The 16,714-nt window shown below is 54.2% G+C and overlaps 2 protein-coding genes across 3 annotated transcripts; one reads left to right on the forward strand and one right to left on the reverse strand.

The window, feature by feature from the left end:
• Nucleotides 1-257: 257 nt before the first annotated feature.
• Rtn2 (reticulon 2) lies at nt 258-10,857 on the reverse strand. 2 transcript variants are annotated; one of them, XM_021642203.2, is made up of 10 exons: nt 10,600-10,857; nt 7,356-7,400; nt 6,809-7,279; nt 6,459-6,719; nt 2,595-2,802; nt 2,178-2,316; nt 2,004-2,073; nt 1,819-1,865; nt 942-1,000; nt 258-713 (listed from the first exon to the last, which is right to left on the reverse strand). In XM_021642203.2, the coding sequence occupies exons 1-10, from the start codon at nt 10,631-10,633 to the stop codon at nt 632-634; spliced, it is 1,416 nt and encodes a 471-aa protein (XP_021497878.1). In that variant the 5' UTR covers nt 10,634-10,857; the 3' UTR covers nt 258-631. The 2 variants fall into 2 exon arrangements, with proteins under 2 accessions (XP_021497878.1, XP_021497879.1); XM_021642204.2 differs by lacking the exons at nt 6,459-6,719; nt 6,809-7,279; nt 7,356-7,400; nt 10,600-10,857 and adding an exon at nt 4,841-4,948.
• Nucleotides 10,858-13,025: 2,168 nt separating this feature from the next.
• Ppm1n (protein phosphatase, Mg2+/Mn2+ dependent 1N (putative)) lies at nt 13,026-16,683 on the forward strand. The gene is made up of 5 exons (XM_021642154.2): nt 13,026-13,943; nt 14,616-14,733; nt 14,804-14,909; nt 14,986-15,046; nt 16,275-16,683. The coding sequence occupies exons 1-5, from the start codon at nt 13,026-13,028 to the stop codon at nt 16,281-16,283; spliced, it is 1,212 nt and encodes a 403-aa protein (XP_021497829.2). The 3' UTR covers nt 16,284-16,683.
• The last annotated feature ends 31 nt before the right edge of the window (nt 16,684-16,714 follow it).

A 16,714-nucleotide genomic window follows, 5' to 3' on the forward strand; every position in this document is an offset into this window, starting at 1 on the left:
GACTATCACGTCCTTTCCCAGATGAGCCATCTTGCATCCCTCCAACCATTTCTTTTTGTTATTGTTTTGAGACAGGGTCTCTCCACATAGCCCTGGCTGTCTGGGAACTCACCGTGCAGACCATTCACCTGCCTGTGACGTCTGAGTGCTGGATTTTAAGGATTGCTTGCGCTACCACTCGTGTTGTGTTTCTTAAAAATTCTTTTCGGTGTAGGAAGGTGTAAATGGAGGGGCTTTAAAGCACAGAAAGCCGTGGATTTTCCACAGGAGTCTTTATTACTGTGTAAATCCAAGCTCAGGGCTCGCCTGGGCCCCATGCAAAGCCCCAGCATAGGGGTTGGTGGGCTCAGAGACACCAACCCCTCGCGGCGCCTCCAGCGGCGGGTCACGGAAGTGCAGAGCAGCGTCCTGACTATTCAACTACAAGTCCCAGCAGGCTCCGCGGCCAAGGCGCATGGCCTTTCCTGGACTCTTAGAGCAGAGCCTCTTAGGAAATGTAGTCCGGGTCACTCAGGCACTTCCCACTGGGAAATGGCTCGGCCGAGTGAGAGAGGGAGTGGATGCTCGGGAAATGAAGGGGAAAAGGGCTGCTGGGGTGTGGCCAGGCGTCCCTCGGGCAGAGACACCCCTCTCATTCGGCTTTGGCTTTGGATCCGGAGACCACAGATGCTGCTTGGGCTAGGGTTCCGGTCCCCGGGATCTTAGCTCGGATCCTGAGGAAACAAAGTGAGGGCCATGAGGTGTGACAAAAGATGGAGGAGGTGCGGAAGCTAGCTCCTGTCCTCCATCTGATGACCTATTTTGAGAAGGAGCCAATGTGCCCTAGGAGATTTGGGGATGGGAAATGTAAGTGGGGTTAGGGGAGGAACAACAACAAACATCCCGGCTCCGCCCCCTCCCTACACCCTACTCCCCACTCCATCATCTTCTCATCAACTTACTTAGCTTTGATGTGGCTCAACTGATTGGTCACCAACCCCACATACTGGTCGATCTGGGCCTGGGGAGACCAAAGAGGCAAAGAGGGAATTGCCAAGGGTAATTGACTGGGTAACTGACGCGGGGCGGTGCCTCTGGCGATCACATCCCCGACCTGGAGCCTACAGCTCCAGTTTCAGCTGTGAGACCCATAACCGGCATTTGTGCCTTTGTTGTTTTGAGACAGGGTCTCATGTAGCCCAGGCTGGCCTCGAACTATTTCTAACTCCCAAGTGCTGGGATTACAGGTGTGCACCATTTGCTGCTAGGGATTGAATGTGCACTTTTGTGCACGCTAGGCAGGGGCTGTATTAACTGGGCGGCATCTTCAGCCTGCCCTTCAGTGTTTTAGACAGGGCTTTGCTACATAGCCCTAGCTGGCCTGGAACGTCCAGGGATCCTCCTGCCTCAGCCTCCTGACTTCTCGGACTGTTAACGCTACACCCACACATCTCAGAACTGAGATTCCAGCGGCAGGGTCAGCAGCTTGGGCCATGCTCTGAGATGGAGTGATAGTTTAATATGAATTTTAACCCACTTTACTTTTTTGGTGGCACTGGCAGTGAGCCTTCCACAGTCTAGACCCTTTTGCATGTGAAATCTTTTACCTCCTTCCTTGAGCTGTGAGCCATGCCCCAAGCCCCTCACTGGTAGTGTCTAGGCCGCTGGTTTAGAACTCATACCATCCTCCCACCTCACTCTCCGGAGTGTTGGTGGGGGCAGCAGAGCTCTTGAGTCTGCCTGGGATGTAATGCCCACGGGCCCGGGCTACAGAAGGGAGGCAGTCACACTACCCATTTTCGGCTTCTCTGTGGACAATGGAGAGCTTGCCGTACTCACCTGATGTTGTCTGTATAGAAGAGGGACAGTGAACAGAGCAACCACTCCTACAGAGAGAGAGTGAGAGAGAGATCAGGCTCTCCAGCAGAGGGACAGCCGAGCTGCTGGTGGGACCCTCATCAGACCTCAAGAACCCACTTCCCCCCAGGCCACACCCCCACCCCAGCTCAGCCTTCCCAGCTTACCCAGGATGACAAGAGTCAAGCCATTGAAGATGGCTCCCACGAAGGTCAAGATGTAGAAGAGAAGGGCCAGCTGTGGGGTGGGGCTCAGTATCAGAAAGACCCTACAGGCTGTGTCCCAACCTCACCATGGGCACAGAGGAGAGATTGGGAGTCCCGGGGCAGGTTTGGGGGTACCTTGAGAGAATCCACCAGGTCTTCTACCAGGAAGAAATGCTGCAGCTGTATGACTATGGAGATCACGTGGGAGGCGATCTGCTGCGACAAACGTTCTGTCTGCTCCCGGGTCAGGGTCAGGTCCATGTCCAGGTAGGCCCTGATGGGACGGATGAAGGAGTGTAGTGTGACTCAGTATGTGGGTGAGGCTTAGACTTGGCCCAGGGGCTTTAAAGGGTGAGAACGGACCATTTGGTTACAGACTAGAGTTAGGACTGAGGATTCTTGTAGAAAGGGTTAGGGTCAAATTTATGATTAGGAATCAAGGATTCATGGGGGACCAAGGTTCAGAATGAAAAAGGATGAGTGCGTGCAGCGCATGAGTTGAGGTCAAGCATCGAGTGGGGTGGTCAGCTGGGTTGGGCCAGGAGTTCTCACTGGAAAGGGTTGGCGCCATCGCCCCGGTGCACGGCCTGCAGCACTTTGCGGTAAACCCTGAGAGAGATGGTGGCACAGAGACCCAGCAGGGCCAGGTGCGCAGCCACAGACACGATGCTAAAGTGCAGGAGGCAGAGGAGAGAGGCCATGAGGCCTGTGAAGATGGCTCCTGACGTCCTGGTGTCCTTCCAGTACAGCAAGTCTGCCACTGTGGAGAAAAAGGCAATGCTGGGGCCTGGGGCTGACTGTGCTGACTCCCTTTTTTGGTTTGTTTTTAAGAGACAAGGTCTCACTGTGGAGCTAAGGCTGACTCCCCCTCCACAGGCCTGGCTGGTCATGAACTCATTATTCTAATTCATTCTTTCCTCTTTAGACTGGGTCTTACTCTGTAGGCCAGGCTGGCCTCAAATTCAAGGTAATCCTCCTGCTGCCAGCTCCTGGGTGCTGAAGATCAAACTTACAGCTTAGTGCTCTTCCAACCAAGCCACACCCCTGACCGGTATTTCTGTCTTATTTATTTGTCTGTTTATTTTATTTATTTATATCCACAACTGGTCCTATCTATCTATCTATCATCTATCTATCTATCCATCCATCCGTCGGAGACAGGGTCTCACAATAAAGTTCTAGCTGTTATGGAACGTGCTGTGTAGACTTGGCTGGCCTTGAACTCACGGAGATTCACTTGCCTTTGCCTCTGGAACGCTGAAATTAAAGCTGTGTGGCACCATGCTCGGCCGGGTTAAAGGACCACCCAACACTCTACTGTGGCTGTGAGTTTCTTCGTTTTGTTCAACTCTGAACTGAACATGAGGGTCATTCATTTTGTACCTCTCCTTGCCATATCAGTGTGACAAGCAGCCGTCTTCCACGAATATTCTCACCTCTGCATGTGTCTATTTCTGAAATATACTCCAGGGTTGGAAATCACTAAGGTGAGCCTGTACACTGCTCTTCAACAGTGTAAATTTTGTCAGGTTGCTCATAAGGAAGACTACCATTTTGTTGTTGTTGTCATTGTTGTTGGTGGTGGTGGTAAATTCATTTTCTCTGGCAGCACCTTGTCATGTAGCCTTGGCTGGCCTGGAACTTAAAGCCATCCTCCTGTCTCTGCCTCCTGGGATGACAGGGGTTTTGGAAGGGCCCTACTGTTTGAGGTTGTGGTCCTCCAAGTCCAGATAGCCATTCTGAGCTCCAAGCAGGGCCTCCTGCTCTCTGCCTGACTTCATCTGGAGAGTGTCTCTAGACACAGATGTCTCTAACCACATTTGATACATGGCCTTTGACACAGCTCCCTGCTAGCTCTCCCCTCCCTGCACCTATAGGATAATTAGGTACCGTGTTCCCACTCATATGCTAGCAGCGCGCTCTTTAATGCAAATCAAGCATCCTTGAAGTGCCTAGGTTTAACCAATTATGTACACCTATCCTTGGAGCCTCCGCCCACTCCCCAAGGGCTTTGTTCTCCGGAATTAAAGTTGAACTAGCTCCCTGAAGTGATTCCTGGAGGGTCTGATCTTCTGAGCTCTGCACCTCATCTCCTGCCCCTCCTGCCTTCCTGGGCTGGTGGGAATCAGCCTCCCCTCCCCCCTTGACCCAGGAAAGAGGAGAGCCTCAAGCTATGTGCCACCATGCCTTCAGCCCTCAACCGGGTTCAGGCTCTCCCGTCCCCTAAGCAGCCGCAGCCGCCTGATTTCCGTATCCTTCCAGCTCTCACCCTTACGGCTGTCAAAACCACCCACCCGACCGGCCAGGCCCTCTGCTGCCCCCTTACTCCTAAACACGCCTTATATATTTATCTCCCAGACAACACTACAGAGGAGCCCTCCTTCCCTAATGCGGGGGCCCCATCAGTCTGTCTCCCCAGACGGAGAGCAGCCGGTGGGGGAGGGGCCGGGTCGCCTGAGGCGGGGCTAAGTTTAGGCACGCTAGGGGGAGGGGGCCTTCCGCAGCTGTGCTGGCCCATCCGACCCTGAGTGACAGCCCCGTAGCCAGGACACGAGGCTGGGGGATGGGAGCCTCGCTGCTCCCGGGCCCCAAAATTCTGGCTTGAGGAGGGAACCCAATGTCCCCTCAACGTCTTCCCAAGACGCCCCCTGACACGCCGCCCCAGCCCCAGCATGCGTCTGTCAGGTCCAAATACCCAGGCGGAAACCGTGTCCCAGATCTCAGGGGAAAAAGGACGAATCTGAACCCTTTCGCTCACTGTTCCCGGACCCCGGTTCCAGGCCGTCCAACAAGCCCACCTTTACTCCCCATCTCGGCTCCGAGAGAGCGGCTGCGGACGCCCGGCTCCAGGGGATTTTGCCCACTAGAGAGGGACCCGAGGGAAGGAGCAGAGGGGAAGGGCCCCTTTGCACCCAACCAATGGCTGTCCAGAGAGGTGTGGACAATTCCCAAATTGGAAGTTTGTAAATAGACAGGGAGACGTCTTTAACCAACTGTTTGCGGTTCCTGGAGGCCCAGGCTTTTTCAAAGAAAGCTGAGTCTAGTTACACAGGACCAGTGGATGCGGACAAGGAAAAAGAGTATTTGTTTTGTTTTTGAGACAAGGTCTTGCTGTGAAGGGCTGGAGCTCGCAAAAATGCACCTGGTTACAAAGTGCTGCGATTAAATGTGTGCATCCCTCATCACGCCTGGCCTGTGTTCTTTGTTTGCTTGCTTTTTTTTTTTAAATGTTTCTTTGCTTTGTTTTGATTTTTATTGTTTAATACAGCCACCTACCCTGGAGTAGGCAATGCAGTAACACAAATCGAGGCTGCCGCGGGTCTCTGTGACTCTGAGGGCAGCTACACAGGACAGCCACTGCTACACAGTGAGACCCTGTCTCAACTCCCTCCCCCAACCCACAAAGGAGGTAAAAGGCAAGGGTGGACTCCCAAAAGTTGTCCTTTGAGGGGTGGGGAGGACGGCTCGCCCGGAGCGCTCAGTGCTCTTGCAGAGGACCTAGGTTCAGCTCCCAGCACCCACACGGTAGCTCCCAGCCACCCTAGCACCAGTTACAGGGGATGCAGCTCCCTTTTCTCACTTCCAGAGGCACGCACGTGGTGCACAGACACGCATGTGGGCGAAACATTTATACGCCTAAAATAAAGTAAGGAAATCTAAAAATTAAGGAAAGTTGGTCTTTGACCTCCGGGGACTTGACATGATTTACAAATAGTTGTATTTACACACGCAGGCGCACACGCACACACACACACACACACACACACACACACACTAATTTAAAAATTCGAGGCAGGGTCTCACTATGTATCCTGAGATAGACTGGAAATTGCTATCTAGATCAGGCTGGCCTCGAACTCACCAAGATCCACCTGCCTCTGCCTCCCAAGTACTGAGGTTAAAGTCATGTGCCACCATGCTCAGTCTAGCTAATTTGAGAAGCCCCACGGGCGTGCTCAGCTTCTAGATGGAGCGCTCCGAAAGAGAGAGGATTCATCCCAGCGCCCCAAGGACCCCTAATTTTGTGGGCAGGTGGGGAACTGTATAGAAAGAGCCACCGGAAGCTGGGTGTAGTGGCCGACGGCCTATGATTCCAACCGAGGCCGAGGCAGGCGTGTGGGGTTCAAGGCCACCGTGGGCTACTCAGGTCTACCTTCCCTCACGCTGAAAGGTGAAAAGGATCGGAGAACGGTAGGGTACAAGACGCCCTGGAGCTAGTTACCAGTGTGAAGGTGTGTTGTTGGGAACAACTCCCCAAATCAGGGAATTTTGGGGGTCTCCCTTCTGCACTGTCCTTGGGCCCTGCGTCAAGCTGGTCTCGTCCCATTTTTAAGCGTAAATCTCTTGACCGTTGTCTGGCCGCGCAAGGTCCTCCGCAGCCGAGAGGAGCCAGCCGGTGGCTCTCGAACTGCTTACCTAGGAGGAGCGGTGCCAGCGTGAATTCTGACTGGTCGGTGCTGTCGAGGCTCGGTGCCGTGATTGGCTCCTGCTCCGGCGGCCGCCAGGGCTCTTCTTCCTCATTCCGCAGAGGCTCCTCAGGCTCGGAGTTGGAATCTTGGGATCTGGGTGGGGACGGAGTATGTGCCCGGGGGGTCCCGGAGCTGGGGCTAGGGTGCGGAGTCAGGACCTCAGGCTGCGAATGTAGAGACTGCGCAAGTCGGAGTTCCGGGTTGGCCTCTGGGGTCACAGAGAGAGAGCGCCGTGAGCTTTCTCCTCGGAAGTGTCCTGGCTAGCCACACGCCCTCCGCGCACCTCTGGGATCTCACCTTCCCCAGCCTCGCTGGCCTCCAGTCCATCAGGCTCGTCGTTCTCCAGCGGGGTGGAGCTGCTGGTGGCCGAGTCCTCCCCGGACCCCGCACTCCGGGCGGCCCAGCCCAGCTGGTCCAGCCGCTGCCTCAGGTCCTCCAGCGGGCGCTCGGCTGGGGGCGCGGTGCCGGGGTCGCTGCGGCGCCCTGGCTCTGGGGACTGGCTTAGGCTGGGGATGCTCTCTAGGCTGTCACCCAGGCCAGGCTGTGGGGGCGGGTCCCGCGGTTCTGAGACTGAGCGTCCCTGGGGCCGGGGGCGGCGGGCAACCGAGTCCCTGCGGCCCCCCGAGCCCACCGCTCCATCGAAGGCGATGTAGGAAAAGGTCAGCTCCCTGGGGGTGCCCCAGTCCTGCGACGTGGTCTCCTCGTCGTCGTCCTCTGAGAATTCCCGGGCTGTCTGCAGTTCCCGAAAATCCGAGTCGTCGTTCCCTCCTGCGGTGAGAGAAGGGGTCTCAGCCGCTGACGCGCCCAGCAGCGAAATCCCTTCACAGCCTCCCACTCCTCTTACCTTCCGTGGAGTCAGGGGTGGAAGAGGCTGTGGATGGAGCTTCTTCTGCAATGGAAGGAAGATTATAGAACCTAGAGACAGACTGTCTAAACCACAGACATGAGCTGCCCTGGCTCAGCAGGTGCAGGTGCATGCCAGTAACCGTGCCCAGGTCAACTCTCTAAAGGTGACCTCCGCACACAGGACCTAAGGTCCAGGCAGCATCTGAGCAGGCGTGCGCGCACGCACACACACACACAGACAAACAAAAAAGCAACACACACACACACAAAAAGCACATTTTTATACACACACACACACATATATATATACATTTATACATACATACACACACATATGTTTTTGAGACAGGGTTTCTCTGTGTAGCTTTGGCTGTCCTGGAACTCACTCTGTAGACAAGGCTGGCCTCAAGCTCAGAAACCTGCCTGCCTCTGCCTCCTGAACGCTCGGATTAAAGGTGTGCCCACCACCTCAGGCCTTATTAAAATGTTTTCAATCATGGAAATCTTAGACTATTTGAACGGTGGGCCATTTTCCATTCTGTACACAGACTTCAGAACAATAGGAACACTGGGACCATAAGCTTAGAGCTTCAGGCTGGAGGACACAGGCCTGTACTCCCTACTACTGGAGACCGAAACAGGAGGACCACATGTTCAAGGCCTGCCTGGGCAAGTTAGCAAGATTATTTCAAAGTAAAAAGCAGAAAGAGGGTCAGGATGCTTGGGCATGGCTCACTTACCAGCCAGCAGGATGGATCTGGAATCAGCCAGTCTAAACAAGCTCAGTGGGAGAAGGGAGGGGAGGAAGAACAGGAGAGGGGAGGAAGAGGAGGAAGAAGGGGAGGAAGAGCAGGAGGGAGGGGAGGAAGAGCAGGAGGGGGAAGGAGAGGAAGAGGGAGGGGTGGAAGAAGAGGAAGCGGGGAGGAGAAGAGGAGGGAGGGGGAAAAGGGAAAAAGTGAGGGGCTGGAGAGATGGCTTCCATTAAGAGCACCTGTTGCTCTTGCAGAGGACCTAGGCTGGATTCCAAGCACCCACACGGTGGCTCACAACCACCTGTAGCCCTAGTTCTAAGGCAGTGGTTCTCAGCCTGGGCATTGGGACCCCTTAGGGAATGCCAAACAACCCTTTCACAGGGTTTTCCTAAGACCATCAGAAATTTACATTATGATTCTTAACAGTAGCAAGATTACAGTTACGAAGTAGTGACGGAAGTAGTTTTATGGTGGTGGTGGGGTCATCACAACATGAGGAATTGTATTAAAGGGTCACAGCATTGCCAGGTTGAGAACCATTGTGAGGGACCAAATGCCCTCTTCTGACCTCAACGGGCATGCATGCATGTGGTGCAGACATCCATGAAGGCAAAACATCATATAAAATAAAAATAAAAAGTTAGGGGGCTGGAGAGACGGCTCAGCAGCTAAGAGCACTGGCTGCTCTTCCAGAGGTCCTGAGTTCAATTCCCAGCCATGACATGGTGGTTCACAACCATCTATAATGGGATCTGATGCCCACTTCTGGCATGCAGGGGTATATGCAAATAGAGTTTTCATGTACATAGAATAAATAAAATTAAAAATAAATGAAATTAATTAAAGAAACAGAAGAGGAAGAAAGGAACAGGAGGAACAGGGAAGCAGAGGCATGTTAGAGGTTCTGATCCCAAGCCAAGTATTTAGTGCTTGCTTACAAGTTCACAAAGCCCCAGGTTCAGTCTCTACCACCAAATAAACAGGATGTGATGGTGCACGCCTGTTATCCCAGCAAGGGGGAAGTAGAAGCAGGAGAATCAGCAGCTCAAGGCTAACCTCAGATCATGACATATACAGCACATGCAGTCCCAGCCCAACCTGGGCTACAGCAAACTTAATCTCTCAGCCTTCAAAGTAGGAGCCTTGGGAAGTTTCTATCCATCCATCCATTCAGCATTCATTCACTGAGCACACATTATGTGGCAGGCACCGTTCTAGGCCCCAGAGAGATACATTATGAACAAATTAGACCAAAGTCCTGACTTCATAAAGTTACATCCTGTGGAAGAGTCCATCAAACATGGAGTCAAACAAGGTAAGGGAAACGGACTGCCGCTTGACACAGGGTCGTCTTCAAGGCTTTTCCAATGGCGTCAGACCTCAGACCTGAAGGAAATGAGTGGTCACGCAGATGCCCAGGGAGAAGCCTTCCAGACAGAGGTGAAAGTCTGTGCAAAGCCCCTGGGACAGGTACTGTGATTAGAAGAGGAACAGATGGGTGTGAAGAAGTGAGTGGAGGAGAGTGACGTGATGACAGTTGGGACAGATTATAGTCGGGGACAACAGAGATGCAGCTGGGGACAGGCCTTCAGGGTCTCCCCTTGTGATTTCAGTTAAAGACAAGATCTTTGGCTGCTGGGAGGAAGGGAATGAAACTAAAAATGTCCAAATCACACATTCTCAGAACTTGGGCATCTGGATACCCAAGACATGCAAGTGCCGAGATCTGCTAGCGTCGGCATCCCCAGCTGTCAGAACCACCCTGTGTGGGATGCAGGCTTGGTAAACACGGACTGCGGAGCCGATGGCTCAGAGTTGAGCGGGATCAGATGAGGGGCTTGGAACCAGGAAAACAGAACCCTGGAGCTACCTTAAGGGCATGTGCATACAGGATCCTCGACGGCCTTGGAAAATCAAAACCAAAGCCCCTGCCCCCCGCCTCATCTCCTCACCTGGGCAACCAGAGGCCTGAAGAGGAGTGGGATCCTCAGCACCGTGGCTGCTGAGTGGAAAAGCCCGCTAAAGACTCGGTAATCTTGGCACCAACCCAAAGGAGGCTGTTTTCTGGGGACAGGGGGTCAGACACCCAGGGTGACATTAGCAGTGCCTTTTGGGCAGGTTATGTGGGTGAGAATAAAAAATGGGTGTTGAGGGGAGTGAGCCCTTCTCGTCCATCCTGACTCAACCCGTGAGCGGCGGCCAGCACCAGGGCCGGGAACAGCTCCCCATCCTGCTCGTTCACAGACTGGGCGGGGCGACCCAGTCTCGCGCCCCGCGCGCCCCCCAGTCGGTGATCTCGATGACCCCCACCTCCACCCCACTGCACCGGCTCCTCTGGGTCAGGATGCCCCAGTTGCCGCCAAAGCGCGGGGGGGAGGGGGGATTCCTTTGTCTCCTTCCCTCGAGCCCGCGCGCGGAAGATGGAGACCCAAGGAGGACCCCACTCGGGTTTCTGCCCCCCACACCAGGCCGGAGTCTCTCCATACTCACTGCAGTGGGCGAAGACCGGCAGGACCTGCCCCATGGCCCCCCTCGGGCCTGCATCGGGACCCCCGCCCACTCCGGCCGCGCCGCCCTGGGCCTGGGGCCTCGGGCACTCATCTCCGCCGCGTCCACGACGCCGCCGCCATCCTCCCCGGCTGCTCCAGCAGCCGCCGCCGCCACCGCCGCCGCCGCCGCCGCCGCCACCGCCACCGCCCTTTGCTCCGCTCGCCGCGGGAGGGCGGGGCCGCGGAGAAGCAGGCACTGCAGCGCGGGGCTCGGGGGCGGGGCCTGGAGCAGCGGGGCGGGGCTTGAGGCATGGAGGGCGGAACCTCAGGCCTGAAGGGAGGAGTCTGGGCCTCGGGGGCGAGGCCTTTAGAAGAGCGGGGCGGGGCTTGAGCGTAGTGAGGCGCCGGAGAGGGTACCCAGACCGGTGTGCACGGATCTGGAGGAGTGTTGTAGCAGATCTAGGGATGCCCTCGAGAAAAGGATGGAACAGGAAGTTCTGGGGAAGAGTCCGAGCCTAGACCTGCAGATAGCACGGAAAAGGGGACAGGGGAAAGTACTCATACTAACTTTTACACTTACTTGCTTGTGTGTGCATGGCGCATGGATGCGGATCACTCTCCTCCACCACACCTAAGAATAAGGTCCTCAAATTAGGCTCCTTGGGAAGTTTCGGTTCACTCACTCAACATTCATTCACTAACCACCTGTAGCGAGACAGGCAGCGCTCTAGGTCCCAGAGGCATGTGCTATAACCAAATAGATGAAACTCCCATGCTGCCCTCTCTCTAATGTGGCCAGCACCAGCACCAGGTCCTGGGGCGTCCTGCTTCTACCAAGTGCAACTGAACTCAGGCCACCAGGCAAAGGCCTTTTACCCCATCGGGGCGTCTTTCCCACCTCAAAGCACTGAACACCTTTGAGGCAACAGAGAAAAGCTCGGACATGGGTGCCGTTGAGGCTATCAAATGATGTAACAGATACGGTCTGGAGACAAGAGGAAGGACAAGAGAGAGGAAGGTGGAGTGGTAAAATGACCATGATGGGGAGAGAGGGCAGCTTTGGTTCTCAAGGTGTTATTATTGCCATAGTCAGGTTGTTTTGTTTGAGATGGGGTTTATGCAGCCTACGATGGTTTTGAACTCCTGCTACTCTTCTCAAATGCTAGATTAAAGGCCAGTAACACTATGTTTGGCTTGGAGGCCACCTTTGACTAGGAAGATCTGGTGTTCAAGGCCAGCCTCAGCCACATTAGTTCAGCCTGGGCTCTAGGAGGATCTGTCTTAAACAAAACAAAAGGAAGCGTTTTGGGAGCTGGTACTCGGCCCCCTGAAGCTGGAGCTTGTGTTCAGACAATCCAGGATCAGAAGGAGACCCTTTCGTTGAGGACTCGGGGTCTAGAGTTCATGTTTCTGCAACACAGCTTCCTTTTTCTGTAATTCAGTTTCCTCTTATCTAAATTGGCCGCATGAAAGCTAGGCATGGGGGTCAAGAGTTAGCTCAGTGGTTAAGAGCACTTGGTGTTCTTAGAAAGAAGCTGGGTTCAATTCCCAGCACCCAAATGGCAGCTCACAACAGTTTTGCAGCTCAAGTCCCTTTTCTGATGCCCTTTTCTGACTTCCAAGGATACCAAGCATACCTATGGTACACATACATACATGTAGGCAAAACACCCATACTCATAAAATAAATGAATCTAAAAATAAACTACAAGAAAAAAAAAGCAAGCTGTGGCAGACAAGCCTTTTAACTAAGCATTCAGAAGGAAGAGACAAGCGGCTTCTCTGAGTTTGGGAACCTGGTTTACACAGCGATTTCCAAGCCGGCCAACGCTACATAGTAAGACCCTGTCTCAGAAACCTATAACAAACAATATAGCCAGGTGATGGTGATGACGCAGCAGCAGGATCTCTGAGTTCGAGGCCAGCCTGGTCTACAGAGTGAATTAATTCCAGGACCCTGTCTCGAAAAACCAAAAATAAATAAATAAGTAATAAATTGGTTATGTAAAATAGTGTGTGTGTGACCTGTGACAGGAGCTCAGTGGGTCTAGGCGAGTGCTGCCAAGCCTGATGAAGTGAGTTCGAGCCCCAGGACCCACACTGTGGAGGACGAGAACCGGCTCTCTCAAATTGCCCACTGACCTCCACACACATTAAATGAGCGTAATAAACTTTTTAAATAGTGTTATGCCTGTAATTAAGAATGCAAATAACTTGCTCTTCTCCCCCATCTCCACCCAGCGCCTGACCCCGACTAAGCCAGCTTTTGTGAAAGTGCTGGAAAGAAGAAACCCGTGAATACCCCTCTTAGTGACCCTGCTTCAGGCCAGGTCAAGGAAAGAGATTTACTTGGTTTAAAGTCTCACACAAGAGAGATTAGGGGAGGCGGGGGCGGGGAGAGAACCATTCTGATCCCGCATCAGTAGGATGGCCGCCTTTGCCCGCCTGCTGGAGCGTCTCGGGTGGGCCTCTAGAGCTCAGGAGGCTGAGGAGCAGGAGGTGGAGGCGGAGCGCAGGGTCCCCGCCGCTCCCGGGAGCCTCCTGGCTGCGCCCCGGTGCTCGCAGAGGCCACACGGAGGTGCAGCGGCCGCACCCGGACTGCGCTTCGGGGCGAGCGCGCTGCAGGGCTGGCGCCCGCGCATGGAGGACGCCCACTGTGCTTGGCTGGCCTTGCCGGGGCTGCCGTCGGGCTGGGCTTTTTTCGCCGTCCTGGATGGCCACGGCGGAGCCCGCGCCGCGCGCTTCGGGGCGCGCTACCTCCCAGGTCACGTGCTTGGGGAGCTGGGTCCCGCGCCCCGGGAGCCGGACGGAGTGCGCCAGGCTCTGCGCAGTGCCTTCCTCCGCGCAGACGCGCAGCTGCGCACACTCTGGCCCCGCGGCGACCCGGGCGGCTCGACGGCGGTGGCGCTGCTGGTGTCCCCGTGCTTCCTCTACCTGGCGCACTGCGGGGACTCGCGCGCACTGCTGAGCCGCTCTGGCTCCGTGGCCTTCTGCACCGAGGACCACCGTCCCCACCGGCCTCGGGAACGCGAGCGCATCCACGACGCCGGTGGCACCGTCCGTCGCCGGCGCGTTGAGGGCTCCCTGGCCGTGTCACGAGCCCTAGGCGACTTTGCCTACAAGCAGGCACCGGGGAGGCCTCCCGAGCTGCAGCTCGTGTCCGCTGAGCCCGAGGTAGCTGCGCTGGTTCGCCAGGCCGAGGACGAGTTCGTGCTCCTGGCCTCCGATGGAGTGTGGGACGCGCTGTCTGGTGCGGACCTGGCGGGGCTGGTGGCGTCGCGTCTGCGTCTGGGCATGGCCCCGGAGCAGCTCTGTGCGCAGCTGCTGGACACCTGTCTATGCAAGGTCTTGGGGCCACTGCATGTGGGGAGGAGGGGCTTAGTTGATGACGGGTGGGGTTAGAGCAAGTGAGTGGCTTGGAGTCCTGGAGGGCAGAGCAAGAAGGATGCTTTGAACCGTGAGAGAGAATAGGAGCAGATAGGTAAGTGGGAGGGATTTAAGAGAAGGGGCGTGGTCTCCAGTAATGGGGCGCATGCGCGGCCTCTGGCTAGTCCTGAGACGGGTCTGAAACCGGGAGAGCCCTAAAATAAGACTTTAAAAGGTCTTGGCTGTCTATTTTATTTAAATTGTATATCATTTTAATGTACTTTGCGTGCATGTTTGTACCATATCTCGTTATGTACTTAAGAGAACATCTTACGGCAATCCGTTCTCTCCTTCCATCGTGAGTCCCAGGGACTGAAGTCAGCTTGTCAAGCTTGGTGGCAAGCAAGCGTCTCTGCCTACTGAGTCATCTCGCCGGCCTGTGGCTGTTTTCGTTAACAGAGCATGGTGGCTAAGACTGGGAAAGGGCATGGTCCAAAAGATGGGTCTTATAGACTTGAGAGGGCAGTAGACGATTGGCGAGGGGGACTGCCGACGCCAGGGTTGTTGGCAAGCCCTTCTCTCAAAGGCGTGGGACTCTGGGATGGAGCCTTTGACTCTCCCACCAGGCGCTCTCTTCTTCACTTCATCCAGGGAAGTCTGGATAACATGACCTGCATGGTAGTCTGCTTTCCAGGGGCCCCCAGGCCTTGTGAGGAGGCCATCAGCAGGGAGACAGCTTTGGATGCAGCCCTGAGCCACAGAGTGGCTGGTGAGCAGGTCAAATGGCGAGGGGGAGGGGCAGTTGGCAGGTATGGGCTCTCCTCTCACCTCCTCCTCAGAGCTGTATGTCTCTGCTCAGGAAGCGCCATGCCTAAACACGGTTTTCAGGACCCTGGCCTCAGAGGACATCCCAGGCTTGCCTCCTGGAGGAGGGCTCCACAGCAAGTGAGCTGGGGCGAGGTGGCATGGGGCAGGGTGACGGGACCGGGTCTCCTCTTGAGGGCTCCCCTTTGCTCTGTAGGGCTGCTGTCATTGCCGAAGCGTACTCTAAACTGCGTCAGATCCCAGGGGAATGTCAAGAGGTAAGGCGCTCGCTCAACTTCGGTGTCTATCCCTGATGTACCCTACACCCCTGCCTGCCTGCCTGCCTCCGTGCCCCCCCTTTTTGTTTCTCTGTGTGTATGTGTGTGTCTGAGTGTATATGTTACAGTGTAAATATGTGGGCATGTGGCATGTTGCTTTCGGAGAGGTCAGAGCGATAGAGTCAGTTCTCTTCTTCCACCATGTGGGGCCGGGAATTGAACTCAGATCATCAGGTTTGGAGGCAAGAAGTGTGTTTACCAGAGAAGCAGTCTCTCAAGCCCCTTTATTTTTTATTTTTATTTTTTTAATTTAGGTTAGGCACAGTGGCCCAGACTTTTAATCCCAGCACTCGGGAGGAAGGCAGATCTCTGAGTTGGAGGCCAGCCTGGTCTATAGAGAGGTCCAGGACAACCAGGGTGATTACACAGTGAGACCCTGTTTCAAAAACAAAACAAAACAAACAAAAAAAACAAACAAACAAGCAAACAATCAATCAATGAAGGGTTTATATGGGTTAGTGATAGAACAGTTCCCCAGTATGTCAAGGCCCTAGGCTTAATCCCTAGGACTTAAAAAACAGCCAGACAAGATTTCTCAGTGGTTAAGAGCACTTACTCCTATTCCAGAGGACCCATGGACCCCAGAGGAACTTAGGCAAGGCAGTTGAAGGCCACCCTGTTCTATATGTGACCAGGTTAGAAGGAAGGAAAGAAGGGAAGAGAAGGGTATTGGAGAGATGGTTCAGTGGTTGAGTATCTGTTGCTCTTGTAAAGGACTCATGTTCAGTTCCCAGAATCCACATGGCTGCTAACTCTGGTCCCAGGGGATCTGCCACCCTCGTGTGGCCTCTACACAAATGTATTGTGCATATACATGCATACAAGCAAACACCCATACACTTACATTTTTTAATCTTTGAAAAAACTTTGTAGGGGCTGGAGAGATGTCTCAGAGATTAAGAATGCTGCCTGCTTTTCCAGAGGTCCTGAGTTCAGCAACCACATGGTGGCTCCCAACCATCTATAACAAGATCTGGTGCCCTCTGCTGGCATGCAGGTGTACCCCCAGATAGAACACTATACATAATAAATAAATCTAAAAAAAAAAAAAGCTTTGAAAAGAGAAAAATCAAAACTAAAATAATAAAAACAAAACAGAGGGAGGCTTCTAGGAGGTTGAGTGGGGGTGCTGACTGGCGGCTTCCCCCTTTCCCATGTTGTGTCACAGAAGAGATGAGGTGGAAGCCACTGGCACCCATTCAACCTTGACTTGAACTCAGAGGCCTGACAGCAGCCATCCTCCGGGGACCATCACAGGTCCGGGGACATCTGTGCTTTCCTACCACGAGACACAAAGGAGGGACGGCCAGCCATGGAGGAACCTGGGATCTCCATTTCCCCTTCTCACACTTCCCCCTCACAAGAGTCTCATGAGGGGGGAATTCCACCCTCTCCCAACAGCAACCACAAAACCCCCATCAAACCTGCTGCTTTTTCTGCCCCTCAATATTTAAAGCCAAATAGAGCTTAAGTGGTCAGCATGTAACAGCCTTTATATATTTTTTAAAACTTCGCTACAAGGAGGTAGTGAGAGATGTGACTATGGAATTTTATTTAATAAAGTAATTCCAAATGTATTCCCTTTCATTATTATTATTATTACTATTT

This window comes from Meriones unguiculatus, chromosome 1 (genome assembly GCF_030254825.1).
Source record: "Meriones unguiculatus strain TT.TT164.6M chromosome 1, Bangor_MerUng_6.1, whole genome shotgun sequence".
Taxonomy (NCBI): domain Eukaryota; kingdom Metazoa; phylum Chordata; class Mammalia; order Rodentia; family Muridae; genus Meriones; species Meriones unguiculatus.